We start from the raw sequence: 21,458 nt of genomic DNA on the forward strand, positions 1-21,458 counted from the left end.
AGCAGAAAAGGACCGTTCTAAATCAACTGAGGTAACTGGGCAGTATTTGAATTTGGGTGCTATGTTGGCACTTACAGTTTTTGGTAAGAGTTCACCGTTCCATTAATAAAACTATCAAATTGGCACCGGGGATTATTGTTTAAAATGTTTTCGAACTTTTCTTTAAGGTTTCTTGGGAATACCTCTGGCAATGAGGAATACACTAGAATAATTTTATTTATTAACTGAATAAATTCATTCAACGCCAAACCTTGAGTTTCAAGCTTTTCAATATTTACAGGTATATGTCAAAAATGAGTGCTAATCACAGCGATGTCTTTTTTAATACAGGAATCATTAAAAGCTTCCTTGCACTGGCAAACTGCTACAGCCTCTGCACTATCGATGTCGTTTACTACCCCTCCAATGGCCTCGAAATGTTCATTGTAAAACAACACAGCTTCGACCCACGTACCCCACCGAGTTACCACTGGTTCGGGAGGTAAAGGCACATTTGGTAGTTTTTCTTTGTAGGTCTTGATGCGAGCAAGAGCCTTTAGAAACATTTCCTTTGTGGATGAAATCAGTTTATTTACATTCAAAAACGTGGGACGTACCGCTTCAGCAAGGCGCTGAACTCGATGAGCAAAGCACGTCACATGAATAAAATAGGGATAAAATACGCGGACATCTTTTGCTGCTTTGATCATACAGGAAGCACCCCCTGGAATAAACACAAACACCTTTCATTTGCAAAAGATATTGGAAATATTTTTCTAATACCCATATTCACAGATCTGGCGATCGTAGAATGATATCCTTTTTAAATTTCTGTGCAGGCCGTTAAATAGGAAGAAGAAGGCTCTTCTTTAAAGTACCAACAATTAAATTTGCAATGTAACGGCCGCAAGTGTCTGCAGTTTCGTCAACTGAAATCCATATAATGCTGTCCTTGAGTTCATTGCGTATTTCTTCCAGAACATTTACGTAAATTGTCGGTATGTAATTTTTATGCAATGTTGATTCATCTGGTATATTTTGATTTAAGCAATTTTTTCGCAGGACGTCTTTGAGGATAGGGTTTGTAAGTTTGTGAAGAGAAATATTGCTTGCAATGAATGCTTCACATAGATCCGTGTTAAACAGACTTTTTTGGTTACCTTTGGACAAATCGCTGCTACTGCAACTTGCTGTTGTCAGAAGTTGTTGTCGTGGTCCTTTCTTCTGCATTCCAGCGATAATAACACTTATCTTCACATGCTGGTCTTCTTGAAACTTTGTTGTTGTTGCACGCAACGTTTTTCTCACAAACTCGACAAAATCAAATAATACCGTCATACGTAAATGTTCCAGGATGGTCATCTATCCACCAAACGACGTTTCTTTTTTTCGGGCGGCATGGCGCACAACACGTTACACACTACACGTCGTAAACACGTTCAATTGTGTACAAGTAAATGGAAAGCTAAACTGAAACAATGGACGTGCGACCAAACACTTGCGTAGTTTAATTTAATTGTTGCAGACGTGCACTGTATGACAGCCGAGGGGATTAACAGCAGGCGCGGGCGCGGGAGCATTTACTCTGTCTATCCGTTCCTGTTCCTCTCCTGTAATGATTTCACTAGGCAGTGGCATCTCGGTTAGCGATTGCACGCAGTTCTAGGTCGCGGGCAGTCTGTGAGACATCAAAACTAGATCGAGCTAGAGACCGCCCGTTTAAATTATTAAAATATTCTAAACATAGAGCGAAAATAGGCATCGTCACTAGTCTTTAGTTAAAATATGCAATAACCGGTGAAAAGGAGCCAAATAAGGAAATGCATATAATCTGGTCTCTAGTTATTACCATGAAAATATTAATTTGTATGCTCGGAATGATATTCCACATTTAAATGTATAAAAAATAGACGAGCTGTCAAGGGATTCAGCCGGCCGCGGTGGTCTAGCGGTTCTAGGCGCTCAGTCCGGAACCGTGCGACTGCTACGGTCGCAGGTTCGAATCTTGACTCGGGCATGGATGTGTGTGATGTCCTTATGTTCGTTTAGTTTAAGTAGTTCTAAGTTCTAGGGGACTGATGACCACAGATGTTAAGTCCCATAGTGCTCCGAGCCATTTGAACCATTTGAAGGGATTCAGTATTATAGCTCTCATAACATTGGGAAACACACAGGAAATCAACATCTAAGTCTGAATACATATTCAACTAAGCTCTACGTAACGTCCATTGCTCCACATGGTAGTGTGTCGTATCTGTTCCATTTAAAAAAATTCTGTCCTCGTGTACTGCAACAGTGTCATACAGGATTGCGGGCGGAGGTTGTTGGATTTAGCGTACAGTTACTGTCAACATATCATTCGCTATAAACCTGACATGGCGGATTGTGACTGTGGTGAGCATAAAGATTAAGATCTAGAGGATACTAGCATTCTTGTACAATTGGTTTGCATGCAGAGATACAGAACGCTTATCACAGCTATGGCTACTGTAATGATTTTATCATTATCTCACCGCTGTCGCTCAAAGTTCACCAAGGTCTGTGTCGTGATTTTTGGGAATGCAGTAGCTGGTTTGAATAAAACATTTCGAGTGAAGGCAACTGATTGAAATAATATTGCGAGCTACTGGAAGTGGAGTACGAAGATGCTGGAAGTTCATTTGTCGGCACATCAAGTTGCAAACTGCACGCCAAGTGTCATTGACAGCATTCGTAAATGGTTCCATAATATGCAAGCCATTAATTTTTCTATCATGAAAATCTCTCATACTTTCCAGCAGGATGGCAGTGTTCGTACACTAAACTCATGATCTTCCGCCGAACGGATGCGTAGTCGTACAAAAATACACTCCTGGAAATTGAAATAAGAACACCGTGAATTCATTGTCCCAGGAAGGGGAAACTTTATTGACACATTCCTGTGGTCAGATACATCACATGATCACACTGACAGAACCACAGGCACATAGACACAGGCAACAGAGCATGCACAATGTCGGCACTAGTACAGTGTATATCCACCTTTCGCAGCAATGCAGGCTGCTATTCTCCCATTGAGACGATCGTAGAGATGCTGGATGTAGTCCTGTGGAACGGCTTGCCATGCCATTTCCACCTGGCGCCTCAGTTGGACCAGCGTTCGTGCTGGACGTGCAGACCGCGTGAGACAACGCTTCATCCAGTCCCAAACATGCTCAATGGGGGACAGATCCGGAGATCTTGCTGGCCAGGGTAGTTGACTTACACCTTCTAGAGCACGTTGGGTGGCACGGGATACATGCGGACGTGCATTGTCCTGTTGGAACAGCAAGTTCCCTTGCCGGTCTAGGAATGGTAGAACGATGGGTTCGATGACGGTTTGGATGTACCGTGCACTATTCAGTGTCCCCTTGACGATCACCAGTGGTGTACGGCCAGTGTAGGAGATCGCTCCCCACACCATGATGCCGGGTGTTGGCCCTGTGTGCCTCGGTCGTATGCAGTCCTGATTGTGGCGCTCACCTGCACGGCGCCAAACACGCATACGACCATCATTGGCACCAAGGCAGAAGCGACTCTCATCGCTGAAGACGACACGTCTCCATTCGTCCCTCCATTCACGCCTGTCGCGTCACCACTGGAGGCGGGCTGCACGATGTTGGGGCGTGAGCGGAAGACGGCCTAACGGTGTGCGGGACCGTAGCCCAGCTTCATGGAGACGGTTGCGAATGGTCCTCGCCGATACCCCAGGAGCAATAGTGTCCCTAATTTGCTGGGAAGTGGCGGTGCGGTCCCCTACGGCACTGCGTAGGATCCTACGGTCTTGGCGTGCATCCGTGCGTCGCTGCGGTCCGGTCCCAGGTCGACGGGCACGTGCACCTTCCGCCGACCTCTGGCGACAACATCGATGTACTGTGGAGACCTCATGCCCCACGTGTTGAGCAATTCGGCGGTACGTCCACCTGGCCTCCCGCATGCCCACTATACGCCCTCGCTCAAAGTCCGTCAACTGCACATACGGTTCACGTCCACGCTGTCGCGGCATGCTACCAGTGTTAAAGACTGCGATGGAGCTCCGTATGCCACGGCAAACTGGCTGACACTGACGGCGGCGGTGCACAAATGCTGGGCAGCTAGCGCCATTCGACGGCCAACACAGCGGTTCCTGGTGTGTCCGCTGTGCCGTGCGTGTGATCATTGCTTGTACAGCCCTCTCGCAGTGTCCGGAGCAAGTATGGTGGGTCTGACACACCGGTGTCAATGTGTTCTTTTTTCCATTTCCAGGAGTGTACATACGCAGACGATTATAGCTTCATGTATTGCGACTATAAAACAATACATTTAGTAATTTTTCTTGGCGTGGTACTTAATATTTATGTCCTATATACTACACAAAAGAGTACGTTAGTGGTGAGAAACTGAGTAAAGTTTTGAGTAAACTAGAAACTGTCAAAAACATTGTTATTAGGATTTCATCATGTGAGGTATCGAGTAATGATACATTTGCAAAGAAACTGTAAACATACAGAATTAAATGAGCTTTTAAATTAGCCGATTAGCTGTATTTAGGTTATAATTTAACGTCTCCTGGAGTGCAAGAGTTCATTATATGATAGAGGGGCAGTGAAATACGTAAAAACATGTTGAGAAAACTTGTATTTTCCCCAAGCAAAAATGATGAAACGAGTTTGACTAAGCTGCTCCCATTTTCAAGGACTTACCGACGTTTTAAATCAGATTGAGAAATCCCACACAAATATTAATGTGGTGCAACATAGTTTAAATTTGAATTTACTTGCGCCGCCTTTCTAAAATTAGCAGAATCGATTTTTAACTGAAGTACTGATTTTCTAACTGGAGATTTAGCTCTTTCTGACAATTTGGATACATAACTAAGCATAAATCGGCTGGTTCTGTAATCTTTAATTTTTTCCTGTTATGTTTACAGAAATTGATATTGGTGGGGGAGGAGGGAGACGAGGGTGGATGGGGGACGTGCTTTGCGGGGAGAGGGGGGCGGGGTGAGTACAGCGAGTGTAGAAGTGACATAAACAGTGACGGCAGTTGGAACAATTGCCTCAGGACTAGTACTACTTTTGCGTGCATGAATGTCTGCTAGTTTTTCGTACTCAGTTAACTGTACTAATGTGCTCATAGTAATAATTTATAGATTCTCAATTTAAAATTAGTTGCAAGCAAGATGGAGATTCAACTTTTATCCAGTCTGCTTCGATCTCAGTATGTTATGGACATAATATCGACACCTTTCTAATAATAATTTTCCTTCAATTTCAGGCCGTAGACGAGTTCACTTGCCAAGACCATCCGGTGGTAAGTAACCGTGGTATCACTTTTATGTTTTTTATGTCAAATTGGGTATGGTGTGCATGTACTTTGTGATGTTTGGTTTTTAACAGTTCTGATCTTGTTTTATCTTAATGATGAATGATGATTCTACAATAAATAACTCAGTTCGTTCTTCGTGTAATGGTCGTGATCCCTAGCTATAGTTATGATGACTTCCGCAGTGTGAACAGTACGACGACTCCTACTTCTTACTCACATAAGATGCGTGAGAGAGACTGTATGTATTGTTCTGAAAGTTAGTCATAGGTCAGTTGCGGTTTATTTAGTGCATTTCATTTTAAATTCACTTAGGTGCAGTCAGGCCAAAGCATTAATAGCTTACACTCGAGCGGGTATAATTTATCCATTTCACTGGTTGTTGAGCTCAGTGGCTGTGACTTATATTATGTTCAGAAATACAGCAATCAACCAATTGTTATGTATTTTTACGTATGTCAGTTCGCGTTTCGGACTTTCATCTATCATTAGTTGGCGTAATACATATTTGATCTTCAAAAATACTGCGCCGTTTTTTGAGCAGCGTAGAAGTGGAAGAGTGTTTGTAAAACATCTGTAAAAACGGAGGTGGGAAGAAAAGCAAACCGAGTAGAAAGTAACTATACCTAATCAGCAATATATCGTAAAGTTACGACTCGCGAAATGGAGTACCAGCACAGGTTAGCAGCAGCATCTAATTTCTTGTCGATGTGTTAACGACTTACTGAAGATTCAGATACGTATTACGCCAACTGAACGTAGGTGAAAGCCTGAAACGGGTGTTGGCGTCAATAAAAATATTTAAAAAAGTGTCTGCTATTTCAATGCGAATGGTGAAGTTTCAGCACACCTTCCAAATGATTAAGTTATAAAATTAAAGACTGTTTATCACCTTTCAAAGCATCTTGCAGGCTCTTATGGGAAATACAGAACTCCAAAACTGTGAAAAACCATGCTGCGTCTCATTACGTGATAAAACATATAACGAATCATATGTGAGTGTCCTGTGAGGAACGTTTCTCATAGAGAGTTACACAGAAGTTTAAGAATAAATAAAGATTTAAATCGCGAAATAAAATTGACAATCACTTCAAAGAGAAACAGTTTGACCGCGATACGGTAGCTGGAGGCAGCTGAAACTGCTGATAGCAACAGGTTAGTTCTTGTCCAGTGTGTTAACGTCAGTTGTCGTTGTCTCATGGGCTTCTCGTGATTTGTAAATCGAGTTTCGGGAAGTAAGGGCGTTGGTCATCGGTGGTAACGTTAAGTTCTGAGTACGTACACTGATCAAAGGTATTCGAATACCCCAAGGTAATGCTGCAGTTAAAGTGGAGCGGCGCTGAATGACCAGAACAGTGTAGCGCTGCGACCAGAGCAGAGCAGCGCTGGTGAAACAAACAAGTGTTGCTCAGTGCGGGTGCTTATAGTGGCCCTGCAAGCAGAGCGGCGCCGAGCGAATCAAACATGTTCGTTTCTGAGAGAGGCGACCAGAGCGGTAGTGGCACTGGCTGCGGCCGTGCAGCGCCGGCAGTATTCGGCTGTCGCTGTGGGTAGCAGCGTCAGTACTGTTGCTAGCGCTTGTGTTTCTTTTGTTGTACTGCTGACAAAATGCTATCAGAGGAATTTTTGATAGCAGCTGGTTCTGTAGTTGGCATCCTTCATTGTTGTTTGAACCACCCAAACAGCTATCATCACAACTGATTCATTTTAGACAAGTTGTAGGATAACGTGGCAGCAGAAAAAAATGTGTGTGAAATCTTATGGTACTTAACTGCTAAGGTCATTAGCCCCTAAGCTTATACACTACTTATCCTAAATTATCCTAAGGACTGACACACGCGCACACATGCTCGAGGGAGGACTCGAACCTCTGCCGGGACCAGCCGCACAGTCCATGACTGCAACACCACAAACCGCTCGGCTAATCCCGAGCGGCGTGGCAGCAGAATTACAGACTATAAGTACATTATGCGTTTAGGTAATCTTGTATCGACCGAGCGAGGTGGCGCAGTGGTTAGCATACTGGACTCGCATTCGGGAGGACGACGGTTCAATCCCGCGTCCGGCCATCCTGATTTAGGTTTTCCGTGATTTCCCTAAATCGCTCCAGGCAAATGCCGGGATGGTTCCTCTGAAAGGGCACGGCCGACTTCCTTCCTAGTCCTTCCCTAATCCGATGAGACCGATGACCTCGCTGTTTGGTCTCTTCCCCCCAAAAAACCAACCAATCTTGTATCTCATTTCATTGTCTTAAAATGAGAGACGATAATAAAACTGAAGTAGCATAACTGAGTGCACATGCAAATCGTGTTTTATTTTGTGAGAAAGAGCTTTCAAAACTGTCTCATTTGGACGCCTTCATTTGAGGCTCTCTTAAAGTTTCGCCCTCTATGACAAATGTCTATGTCTATGTCTGCTGTGTGTTGCTCACAGGCACTCAGAGATCCTTGTAGTTCAATGACAGTGTTGTGAAGGAGATGTGCATTTCAAAATATTGTCAGCAAATTCCGGTGAAGTATGTTTTGGGTTCCAAAATATGCTCCACTTAACCGCACATTACTCCAAAAACACATTCTATTAATCGTCATGCTCTGGAAAAGCTTTTGTTGAAATATTCATTCCACGCATTTAAAACACATTGACCATAATATCTGATAAAATGCCTCAACGATGGGTATGCCTAATCTCCAATGAATATAAAAAGCGACACAGCATATGTATTTGGTAGTAGAGAGAGTGTCGGTGTATTAAGCTGCCCTTCTTGCATCAAGCAAAATACACTAGAAGAATAAAATCTAGCACCTTCCCTTTCCTTCCCAAATTCTCCGACATCCATTACAATGAACTAACCCTGAGGATCTGCAACTGCTTGTAGTACGATTGAATGAAAATATTTATAAGTATAAAAGATTGTCCCAGAATTTTCTGGGCGTTTTAGACGAACGTGTTTCCTGTCAGCATCACCAGCTGCAGTTGGAAAGTTCTGTATGTTATAAAAATCATGCATAGTATCTAAAAAAAAGACACTCGCATGTGGCGCGGTTAGCCAACGGCCTTCTCGCAGTGGTAAACACCGGTTCCCGTCAGATCACCGAAGTTAAGCGCTGTCGGGTTTGGAAGAGCATCCGGTCTGCCAAACCCTGTTGGCCCGCGGAGTGCACTCAGCCCTTGCGAGGCAAACTGAGGAGCTACTTCATTGAGAAGTAGCGGAACCAGTCTCGAAAACAGACATACATCAGGGAGAACGGTGTGCTGACCACATGCCCCTCCATATCCGCATCCAGTGATGTCTGTGGGCTGAGGATGACACAGCGGCCGGTCGGTAGCGTTGGACCTTCGTTGTCAGTTCGGACGGAGTTACGTGGAGTGGCTGGAAGCAATCCCACAGCATTTTTGTAGTTGATTCCACAATACTTGCAGCGGTTGTGAATCTTATGGTGAATGTCAGACCCATGTCTCGAAAACTTCATCCGGTTTCTAGGAACATGTAACAATGCTCGTTTTATCAGATATCGATGGCCCTTAAAAATGATGTTATTTCAGTGGAAAAATCTGTAGTAGCTTGAATATCTGTTAGATAAGGAAGTTTCGACTATTAATCATATGGCAAAATATTCTTCGCTTTGTGTACTGTCTTTTTCAATACTCTTGTTTCGATATCTCAAAAGTTTGAGTTTTGAGGAATGTTACAAGTACCTCATTCTGACTTCTACACTGGCTCTCGAATTCGGGGCGAAGTGCTTTACATACGATCAGTTTTCTCGCGATTGGCGAAAGTGATATTTTTCTAAATTTAAAGAACAATTCTGTATGTTAGCTACATTTCATTGGCTGAAGCATATGACCTGACGTACACCAAACACAAATTCATAGCGACCCCTATTTTTCAATGCAAACTCCACGAAATTCTTGCTGTAGGTTACTCAATTTTTAAGTATCGGAATAACTATTAACGAAATGATAGGCAGTTCATCATGAACCTGACGAATAAAGCTATGAGATACTCGAGAATCTAATTTTTATGCAGCAATTTCTTTAAAATCGTTTGAGAAAGATTACAGATCGGTCGGCATGCGTGGCTGCAGTCCAGGCAGTCAAGCTAGCCCGCGAACTATTGCGCCGCTCTCTCCTCGACTATACGCAGGCATGAAGCAGCGCTGCAGCAGCTGCCCGACGCACAGCTATGTTCTGCGCTGTTGCACCGCTGCACTACAATCCGGGACGAATGCGAAATTGACTACTAAATGTCACGAGATGAAGGCCCGCCAGTATAGACGGAGGTAAGCCGGCCGCAGTGACCGAGCTGTTCTAGGCGCTTCAGTCTGGAACCGCGCGACCGCTACGGTCGCAGGTTCGAGTCCTGCCTCGGGCATGGATGTGTGTGATGTCCTTAGGTTAGTTAGGTTTAAGTAGTTCTAAGTTCTAGGGGATTGATGACCTCAGATGTTAAGTCCCATAGTGCTCAGAGCCATTTGAACCATAGACGGAGGTGGGGAGTAATGTGTTGTCAGTGCAGAAGCAGTAACAGCAGAATGGATTGGTCAGGAGAATTCAGTTCCTTCGAACATAAAATACTCATTAGAGCTCACCTGAGTAATAAATCAGAGATATTTCAACCACTCTAAATGTAATGGGTCGTTGCCATGGGATAGTGTGGGCGAGAGGTTTCCTGCTTGAGGTGGGTGGAGGTGCTGACGACGTAGGGAATCAATTTGTTGTCAATACTCTTTGTTTACGATCATACATGATCGTAGATCTGTGCATCTACAGCAGGCAGGCAGTATACGGTGGGCGGCGACGAACCAGACGGCAACCAGGGCTAAGCAGGGGAGCCTAGTAGGACCACGGAGGATGAGCAAGTAACTGCCGTCTGGTAAGCGGCGGCCGTTGTTGTGCGGTCCGGAACTGACTGCTAGGCCTTAATCGTGGAGACCCTGGGCAGATGCAGTCAGATAGCGGACGCTGCTTCAGGACACTGAGAGGGGAAACGTAGCAGCGTCATAAATACGGTGAGGACTGAAACTTCCTGGCAGCTCTACTGGCAGAAGTAAAGCTGTGAGGACGGGGCGTGAGTCGTGCTCGGGTAGCTCAGTTGGTAGAGCACTTGCCCGCGAAAGGCAAAGGTCCCGAGTTCGAGTCTCAGTCCGGCACACAGTTTTAATCGGCACACTCCGCTGCAGAGTGAAAATCTGATTCTGGACAGTGAGGACTGGTGCGGGCTGTACGTCACAGTAGGGCCCTGCGGTGCCGATGACGACACTTTGGTGTTTATATACTACAGCCCAGCTCCGAGTCTGCGGAAGAACCGTGTTTCCGTCTAGCTAGGAACCTTCTGCAGCGGAGGCCCATGACCGGGGTCCAGCTATTGTAAGTGTGGCACTCAGTCAAACTGCCAAAGCTTCCTGAATACCGATCGATACCCAGGTCGTTGGCACGCGAGCGCAGAGGTACGGAAGGGGCGGCATCTGCTGAACTGCAGCAACAGCGACGCCCAGTGGGTAGACGGTTGTTGCCACCTGGTTACAGTTCTGGTCTGCTTTCCATGCTGCTCGAATTCCAAACCGCAGCATTTACCCCATCCATATTTTATTCCGCCCATCCTCGTATTATTCCGGGTCTCGAGATAACTTCGTAAGGATCTGGCTGCAACAGAAAACTGATTTTTCCATAACCGTTTCAACACTTTACATTCTACTGCACAGAGTCGGAGTAACATACATTTTCCATAACATTTCTCCATGGTTTGTCTTTCTTCCGCCGTTGACTGTAGGTATTTAATAATTATTTATTTCACTTCACTATTGCAGTTTAGGTCTTCGGGTCATTATCAAGTGGTGCAGAAAAAGATTTTGCTAAGCCTTTTCATGATAACTTGTATCCACGTCGGAAGATCTTGGAAGTGTGACATTTGCTGAAGCAAATTTTTTTGTAATACCACTTGATAATGGCCGATAGGCCTAAATTGCAATTCTGAAATGAAGTAAATAATGTCCTTCAAAAAAATTCAACGTGGCTGTGAACCCCGACGATGAGAAATTAATATTACATTACGTACACTGTATATCCATTCTCACGCTCAATGACGCAGCTTCTAAGTTCACGTTTTTCACAACATCACTCACTGTGGTTGAGTCACTTCTTCACTGGTGCTGACACGACTTCTATGGACCCGCAGATTGAAGGAAGTTAAGGGTGGGATTTGGGCTACTCTACAGATGAGGTGGCGGTACCCAGTTCTTATTGTTATCAGAATTACGTAGGCAGCTATGTGCTCAGAATTACGTAGGCAGATGATGTGCTAGTTCGTATGGTGATTAGTCGTTGGCTGTTTTCAGTCCGTTATTTCTTCACGTGGTCGAGAACGTGTTCCATCGTCACAACCCTTTTCGTGCTGCTCTCATCAGGTTCTACGAAGCAAGAAGTGGCGGGTCTAGAGTGCCATTTAAGCAGGTCAGGTTTTCTTCCTTGGCCAAGATTCCGAAGAGTAGGTCTCGCAGGTAGATGAACGAGTAACTGTAGATTAAGGGTGATGATTCCAGTGATGATGGCAGGTGACCAGTAAGCAATTCCCGAGATGTCGCATTGTGTGCCATTTGTAAGCAGTCCCTATCCCTCCAGTTCTATTCGCTGTGAGCCGCAGGTACAAATGATAAGTACCGGTTTTCTTGCTGAGAATAGCCATGCTGACCCTATCTTTTGAAAGAATTCGGTTTAGATTGTAATAACGTCCCTGGAGCACTCGGTCGCTGGCTTCTCGAAGCGAAACCGTGTGTACTCGCATGACTCAGGGACTGTGTGTATTCTACTTGTGGGCAAACAATGACATGCCCGCACTGCAGTAATTTTGCGATGGAGGACGGTACTTCCTTAAATCACTCATCTTTTAGTACGCTGCAGAAGTTTTGCTTGGAAGCCCTTACACATCCTCCACTCAGTACCGACCTCTCCCTTGCGATTTCCGTATTTTTGTAGCCCTGAAGAAAGACATTTGCGGCTATTAATTTGCTTCGGACGAAGAGGTGCAAACCTGGATACAATAATGCTTCCGTAGGCAGCCACAGATATTTTTCCATGAAGGCACTGACAACTTTGTCTCACCGTGGGATAAGTGTGTCAAGAGTTACGGTGATTACTTTTGAAATAATAAACAGACTACTTACTTTTTCCATCTGTCTTGTTTTCACCCAGTATGTGGTAGGCCTACTTATCGTCCATTATTGAACCACTGACTCTCCTTATCTCAAACCACTTGGCTTTGCGACTGAATTGTTTCACAACATTTGCGGTGAACGATATAGCATTCTTTATTTTGTGTGTCCCTTAATGTAATTACAAGTTGCAATTTTATTATGAGTAGTTTAGTCTACTTTGGACCTCTATGTAAGGCATTCGTGATTTACTTTTAATCAGCTCTATGGACGATGTTTAGGGTTTAAGATAATGCGTTATACATGTTAGTGTTTCTTAAAGTAATGACGAGTTGCTATTGGTCATTTGCCATTTTAGTTTATGTAACCCACTCTAAACTCCACATCTCTGAAGACATTTATTAGTTGTTTCGAGTGTACTTTTAATTTGTATAATTTACACTACATTAACTGTGTCTTACGGCATTTCTTATTTTGTTTTATGCAGAACCATATTTTATAATACCCTTTTTAATTACTCTTTACAGAGTTACTCAGTAACGTGCTCTGTAGCGTTTGAAACAATCCGATTAACCTCCTTCCGTCACTAAGATCAAAAGGAAAACTATAATATGTCTAGATATTAATTATTACTTCGAGACAAAATGCATCGACTCGCTTTGTGTTAGGCGTTATTACTTCATTTGATTATGACGCATCAAGAAGATAGCGTAGCATAATAACGCGCGACTTCTGGGATTCGGCGAATTGAGTCTGCCCCAGATCGAATCCGTCTCACAGATTTACGATGAGCGCTGTAGAGTGGGCCTAGCTGGACATGGTCTTCAGGGGGGTTTTAGGGTGTCACATCTCGGTAATTACGAAAATTCGCCGGCGGGCATGGAACGCGATGAAGGCTGCTAGCTTGCATGGCTACATCCGCAGGCACAACAATCGTCTCTGCAGCGTTATCTTTACAAAGTCACAGGACTATTCCCACCTTGCCGGCGAATTAGTGCTTGCTGCCGGACTAGAAAACTATCCACGCCCTGGCCCTGCCTTCAGTTGATTGTTCGCTGAATTCCGTATCGCTCTTAAAAGTGATTCGTTGATTTAATCTGATTACTGGTAGTATAAATCTTGGGCAATATCTTGACCTTATCATTGATAAACACTTGGAACGTAGCATCAGCTGATTGTTCCTATTCTACAAGTACACGTTAGTACTGCCTCTGACCGGGTATCCCACCATTTTCAGTTTTCATTGGTCATGAACCATAAGTGCAGTGGCTATACGACCCCTTCTGCATAGTATAAATGGCTCCGAGCACTGTGGGACTCAACATCTTAGGTCATAAGTCCCCCAGAACTCAGAACTACTTAAACCTAACTAACCTAAGGACATCACACACACCCATGCCCGAGGCAGGATTCGAACCTGCGACCGTAGCAGCCTCGCGGTTCCGGACTGCAGCGCCAGAACCGCACAGCCACCGCGGCCGGCTCTGCATAGTATAGTTCAATCAGTCCGTGATCAGAGTGCGCATGAATATAGCGTTTTGGCACCCGTTGTCAAAGGGAATAGTACCAGATGCTTCGAGAAGTCACTACTGAGAAACCTGAAGAGTCAGTGAAACGCCTCACCTAAGCATTTGGTGGGAAGAACCGTTTCTCCATCTGCGGACGCGCTACGAGTCACGCAGGCCATACAGGAATGTGCCGTTGTTCGTTACTCCGTTTTTCATGCAAGGCAATGAATAGGCACAGAGTAGAAATTGCTGATCAGAAAGACCACTTAAAAAATAAAAATTAAACGGAGCTTATGCAGATGCTTCATCTGGGCATCGGTATTATCCCTTAGAATTAAGAGACGAAAGTAATACGATTCCTAGTTAAGTTAATGTGTCCTATAATCAATGAAAAGGTACAAAAAAGCAATTTACTTTCACTGCCATCTTCCCTAGAGAAATTTTCCACAGGCCAAGAGACGTATAAACATCATCATATAAGTAACGGCACTGGAGGGGACACTAGCTTCAATCCAAGCACACTTAATATCCAACGTGATACAAAATTGGCCTTACTAAGAATTTATAAAAGAATCGTTGTGAGCATAAATTCGTTACCGTTATCATACAGCTGCTCCGGAATCCAAATGCCATAAACTCACTTCCTTTAATTGGAAATGTACTGACCATTAAGTAACTTGTAATACCACTCAATTTGATGACTAATAAGGATGAGACGATAGTGTTGTTGAAGCCAAAGACACGACTTTCAAGCAATCAGCTATGGGAATATTAGAAAAAATTTCAGAAAATTTTTTCGCTAGTACTATCACATTAGATAAAGCGTACGCCAAAAACAGGGTTTTTTTTCATTAATGCCATCACGATAAATCATTAATAAAGGCAATGCTGAAACACACATTACCAACAAAGAGCGTACACAGTAGGACAGAAAGTGATCGAAGCAAGTGTAAATTGATGTAACACCTATACAACTCACACTAAAAGGATTCAGGATTCACATCACCGTTGGTGTTATTAACATGTATCGAAACAAATGTGTGTAAATCATAGTGTAAACGTTGTAAAACAGTGATTAAATCAGCACATACAAGTTATCATAAACAAAATAGAAGTTTGCAGCACCAAAGGATGTGTAACATTCTGTACTGCGTCAAATCATGCACACTTATGTAAGAGGAACTGGGAGTTTATATACTGTAAAAATAAGATTAAAATGAATATATGCATATTAACACAACCGTGATGCTATACAACTCTGTGCCAGGTCATATAATACAATACCTATTACCAAGACCCAAATTAATCAAGGGAGAACAACTGACACAAAACTGTTCACACATGTTTACATTAAACTAACTTCTAAGTTATTAGGAAAAAAAGACAGATAAAGAGAAAGACACACGTATAAAGAGAGAGAGAGAGAGAGAGAGAGAGAGAGAGAGAGAGAGAGAGAGAGAGAGAGAGAGAGAGAGAGAACACAACTCGGAACAAGTCGTTAAAGACAATATTGCTGAAAAGCATATCATAATACATACAGTAACAACAATAGTAAATAGACACATAAAATAAGCTCTGTAAATCACAAGTGCGTCATCGGCATTTCAATAATGTATACTCTAAGCAAGAGAAACTCGTTTGTCTCAAAAATCGAATTCATATGACAGATACACCACAGGCCTTAACTGTTACATATTGCCTCGTAACTGTAGCAATACACTACCATACGAGATTAGCCACATTTGAGGTTGGCTACTCTCATGACGATGGCACTGTTCCAAGCATGGCATGTTTTGGTTGACTGGTAGTCCTGGAGCTGGCAGTCATTCGTATGGCATCCCTTTGACAACATAGTGTTCAAAATCTAAGTGTTCATAAAGAATTAAGGGACCAAAAATAAATCTTGATTACATAGTCTCTCACATTCTTCCATGTGGCTACAACTAATCTTGCTGCCACGAAAGTTCAGTAACTGTCCATAAAAACAGCCATTGCAAATTTCATCCATCACACTGAAGTCCATCCATGGTTGTACAAGAATATTGGGAGTGCAACCTTGTTTCCAAAGACTATGCTGTGGGAAACAACCCATTTCCATACACTAGAGAGTAAATTGGATCGCTGGATTTTGCAATCTAGTCCCAAAAACCTAAATGAGTCTATTCCCAAAAACCTAATTGTGCTTGTGGCTGAGTCTCTTTTTGTGGACCACATTGCTTGACATTGACAGCTGAATCAAATGTTAATGTTGCAAATCGCACATCACATCATGCTTAACCTAGCAATGCTCAGAATGAGTAATTGTTCAGTGTGTACTACAATATAGTTCAAGAGTTGTAAAATTCGATAACATGCTTCCCACTGGCCAAAGAAATGGAAAAATGGCTGTCGCCACTAAACGTCCGTGTGTTGCAGCAGTAATGACTCTTAAAACGCTAGAGGTTCAGTGAAATACAAATTACATAATCATCTCCTCTCTTAACTGAGACCAGGTGGATTACAAGCAACATCGTTAGCTATAGCTACGGCTGTCACACCTTCGGTTTCAGTCAAGTGGAATGGCTCCATTAGACCACTCCCAGCCTGTTTACAACCAACATCCATTGAGTGGTGGGTCTCGTTTTTGTTGCAAGACGACAAAGGGTGTAGGCAGCTGGTTCCTTTGAAGACTGCTCGCCAAACAGGTCCGGGGGGCGAGTGTGGGTTGTGTTGGGACGGGGGGGGGGGGGGGGGGGCGGTAACGATGCGGTGGCACTGATGTAGCAGCTTACCTCATTCGCTCCGGGGTGCCGGTGTGTGCGGTGGCTAATTGAGAGCCAGGCATTCGGCAGTGTGTTCACCTGGGCACATGCTTCGAACGCCGGTGGAGGGGGGACAGCTGATGCCCACTACAAAGTCGTCACCTGCTCGGCAAGATCGGACAGAATTCGCAGACTTCGCATTCGATACGTCAGTAGATGCTACCCCGTCACCTGCCGTGACTGGGATTCGGCTCACGTGACGTCAGTCGTAAATCTCTCATGCCGCGCCGACACAGTATGAAATATGGTTACAAAACGCAATAGTATTTGTTCCTCCATCTGCTTACATTCTCAACAGTGCCCCCAAATCTCTCTCACAAATTATAATAGTTCAGAGAGTGAAAAATAAGAACCTAGGATCCTAAAATTCGCAAAACAAAGTAACTTCTCGTCATACAATAAGAGGTGAAATACATATTAAAATTTACTAGATTGGCAAGGTATTCTTTACCTTACATGTTGCCCTCTGCATTTACGACACCATATATATTAGTGAGAAACATATGATCTCAGTATCTCAAACTACAAAACATGTTGACTAAAAGAAAAGTTTAGCGAGACAGAAACAGAATACATCAGTCAACGCTATTTATTATTTCTGATAATAATCAACTGAATACAAGGGTTTAGTCGAGATGTTGTGGGGGAGGGGTTTAAATCAAACTACTGCTGTTGCGTCATGCTATTAATGGGCAAAAACTAGTGTGTACCACCTCTCGATACCATAGGCATGGTATGCTATCCATAACCTACTAGTCCCAGTATATTATGGTTAAGTAATTCATATATTTGTGCAAAGAGTGAAGTCCATCTACAAACTCTTCCAGACTGTACACCCAAACAACTAACTGTTGCAATGTGAATACCATCCTTCTGCTATGGCTGCGGTATCGATACAGACGTCAAGGTCAATTGACTTGCTTACAGTATTTATCTCTTCCACAAGACTTGTAAAATTAGCTCATTTCTCAGGGAATACGTTTGGGTAACGAACCTAAAACAAAACCAAAATCACTATCAAACTACTTGAAATCTAACAACATAGCAAGACGCATTCATCTCCAGTCACTTCGCTAATGTGAGGATCGAGACATACGTCTTTCCATCATTTCGATGCTCACGACATTTGTTTCCAGTTAATGCATAAATGGTAACCTTTGCTTTTTTTCAGGTTCTCAGCACATTCGTTCATTCATAGTTTGATGTCGCACTGCAAACTATCAGTTCTTCCAGGCATCTGTTCCCCTTTTCGTCAGGGTACTTGTTCCTTACTGTAATAGACAGTTCAAGTTTCACCATAAATACAGGATAGAAATCAGTCCTGGCAACCATCTATCGGCTTAATTGCCCTTAGTGCTTTCCTAGCGTCTAGAATGTCGGCCTACGGCGTACCTCACGTGTAGCCATTACCCCTCCATCTGAACTTTGTAACGTTCAATTTGAATTGCAAACACTCAGGCTTGGGCACGACTCTTGAGTTAATTCTGTTAAGGATTTCAACTAAAGGACGAATAGCCGGCCGAAGTGGCCGTGCGGTTATAGGCGCTGCAGTCTGGAACCGCAAGACCGCTACGGTCGCAGGTTCGAATCCTGCCTCGGGCATGGATGTTTGTGGTGTCCTTAGGTTAGTTAGGTTTAACTAGTTCTAAGTTCTAGGGGACTAATGACCTCAGCAGTTGAGTCCCATAGTGCTCAGAGCCATTTGAACCAAAGGACGAATGTCAAAGGTTCGAATAAGACTCGCAACAACAACCAAAATTTTAGTTGACTGAACATAAAAAATATGAAAAATTTGGCAGAGTACCTCAGATACAACATATTCTGACACGGACAAGATTTTGATACTGCTAAGGAAAGTAACCACTTGTCTCTGACTACAACCCGTTACCTCATTCCAGGAGTTTCTTTAAACTATTAACATGTTGTACTGCTTTAGAGTGTCTGGTTCTCAAGGTCATTGTATCAACACAGTTCGGGTAAACAACCCATTCGACTCTGAAACGAATTCCATAACGTTATCAAATTTGCTACAACTAAACTGATGGATCCTCGACCTTCAGTCCAATAGTTAAGTTAGGCTTCCTTATCTTTCCTGTCTGTTTTTCCTTCCTTTTCTTTGGTTGAGTTCATGACGTATCCACTGCCAGTCTTACGATACCTTGGTGCTTATTCCTGCGAACATTGGGGTACCCCACTTCCTTTCTTAAGTCTATCTATTCTGGACATATTTTTGAGTAAAAGACTACAGCCGTCCCTGTACCTCCATGAGGAAGTTTACTCATAATGGTATGTATGTCCAGAAGATAAAGTTTCTACTTCAATTGTTGTTTGTGACTGTATATGCGGCATAATTTCACCAGTTCATCTATGGTTCTCTCAACTGTGCTCAAACTCCGGTGGTATCGGGATGTAAATAAAGGGACAGTTATTCTTTGCCTGCCAATGCGGCCCATTGTCCAAAATAACATTTTCCACGTAGCGTATCTCAACCATAAATTTGTTCGAAAACGCCTGTGCGACTGATTGTGCCATCGCAAATCTCAAAGGAGTAAACGTCACATATTTAGAAGTGAGTTCTACACTGACTAACACATACCAAATTCCACGTGGCGTACATGCTACTGGCCTAAAAGGGTCTTTATGTCACCTGCTATGAATCTTTTATAAAAATTTATTAAACTGAGATGTGCCTGGGCTTGTCATTTTGATCTTGGGGTTGGATAATCTCTCAATGAATGAAACTTATCATGGTCCTACCCTATCCCTGCAGGAATGATAACATGTCCCAAAAATTTCACCTCAGAACAATCCAAATCGGGTTTTGAAAGGTCTATAGTGATCCCATAGTTTCAGAAAACTCCAGCATTTGGTGCAAAGTCCAGTGACATTTCACTAATAAGCACGTCATCCATATAAACAGTTATCCTCAATTGAAGGTCTTCTGGAATGTCATTGCCTAGACCTCGTACACAGGCTGCAGACGACACGTCTAGGCTGGACGGCAGTTTCTGGAACTCAGTACTACCAGCAAAACAGAGAAACGCTGTGTACCTTCGGCACCGTGGATGAATTTGAGTCTGACTGTAGTTGGCTCTGAGATCTACTGAAGTACGCACTTCCACACGCTGAAAGCGCTAGAGGAGCTCCCCAGTGGTCTCAGGTCAATCTATCTCTGTCTCGATTACATTGTTAATCTGTAATGAATATTAGACTAAACGGATCGATCCAGCCTCCTCCTGCACACAGTGAATGTGGCTATTATAGGGCGATGCAGCCGGCTCTTTTCACCTTGATCAAGCATAGCCTGAAGTTCGGGTTCTGCGCTTTTCCAATAAGACTTGGAAATGGCATATTTTGGGGCGGCAAACCTGAGGTTTTCCTTCACCTTAAATCTATACAAGAAATAGGAAACAGTCCCCAGGCTCTAGGAGAAGAGTAACCGCTGTGAGTACAGAATATGTCTCAAATTTTCCCTGTGCTCAATGTCGACAATATGCCTTAATCTCTTCTTCAGTTCCACTCATCACAAGATTTTCTACTTGTGTTCTGTTGGCAAATATTAAACCTGAATAACCCGTATCTCTTGTTTAGATTCCAGAGCAGTTGTCAGACTAATCTTTTAGTAGTGCCATTTATATGCAAGTCTACGAATTTTTCGTTTAGATTTATGAGTGCGGAGTGGCGAACGTCTAAGACAATACAGGCCCAGGATTAAGCCAACAGTCAAAAGGGGTACAGTTAAATAGTTAGTTCTAAGCTCTGATGACTAGCACCTAAAAGAGATTTCAGTTTCTTTCCTTACTGTCACAATTTTGGCATTCACTGCTTCTCTGATTCTCGTGATTTGCAAGGGCAACACAGGCCTATACCTCCCACAATTTTCAAATAGCTTCTCCCTCAGTACAGAAGTATGAGAATCAGCGTCTGTAAGCCCATGAAAAGATTTTTTTTTCTTTTTGTACGCTGAACTTCGGATAGCTTACTGTCAGTAACTTCCATTACGTCTCCGACGTCTATATACGTAACAAATATTTGCGTCTCACTCCACTAATATTTCTAGTAAAGTTCTTTCACTATGTGGCTTTCCCTTAAGTGTGACATGGTGCCGGGGTTCAGTGTCTCGAATGCCCGGTCCTCTCTCTACAACTTCATCCATTCGGGCCTAACCAGGTCGGTCCTAGTTTCTTTGCCCATCATACCTGTTATGTGGCTGACCTGAGCGTGACCATTCATTTCCACTTCTTCGCCCATTGCTACGTGTGAAGTAATGTGGCTGATGACTCCTTTGTGTCTCATGTAATTGACGAGAAATGCCAGACTGATTTCTCTCTGGTGATAATGGTGGGCATAGTACCACGTTTCGATCGTAGCCTGATTTCTGGAGCAGAGACTGATATCCTCAAATATCTCTCATATTCCAGCGAGGAATCATGATTTCTTCTAGCACTGTGTGAGGCAACTTGGTGGAACAAATTATGATCAATGCGGGAGGGCCGTATGGCACATCGACATGGTTTCGTTGCACCAGATCCTTGAAATATAGCATCGGATTCTGGTGTGTCGCATCATGATAGTGGTTGGAGCAGGCAATAGTCTTCATAGAGACGGGGAATTCGATGTAGGTGGTGACCTGGTAAAGATACACTATGTGATAAAAAGTATCCGGACAGCTCCAAAAACATACGTTTTTCATATTAGGT

General features: G+C 43.4%; 1 protein-coding gene across 1 annotated transcript in view; it reads left to right on the forward strand.

Moving 5' to 3' along the window:
• LOC126471641 (protein PFC0760c-like) overlaps positions 1-21,458 on the forward strand; it is a 308,363-nt gene that overhangs the window by 104,451 nt on the left and 182,454 nt on the right. The window contains exon 4 of the mRNA XM_050099876.1: positions 5,254-5,289. Within this exon, the coding sequence (XP_049955833.1) occupies positions 5,254-5,289 (36 nt within the window). The remainder of the gene's footprint in view (positions 1-5,253; positions 5,290-21,458) is intronic.

Source organism: Schistocerca serialis, chromosome 3 (genome assembly GCF_023864345.2).
Source record: "Schistocerca serialis cubense isolate TAMUIC-IGC-003099 chromosome 3, iqSchSeri2.2, whole genome shotgun sequence".
NCBI classification, from domain to species: domain Eukaryota; kingdom Metazoa; phylum Arthropoda; class Insecta; order Orthoptera; family Acrididae; genus Schistocerca; species Schistocerca serialis.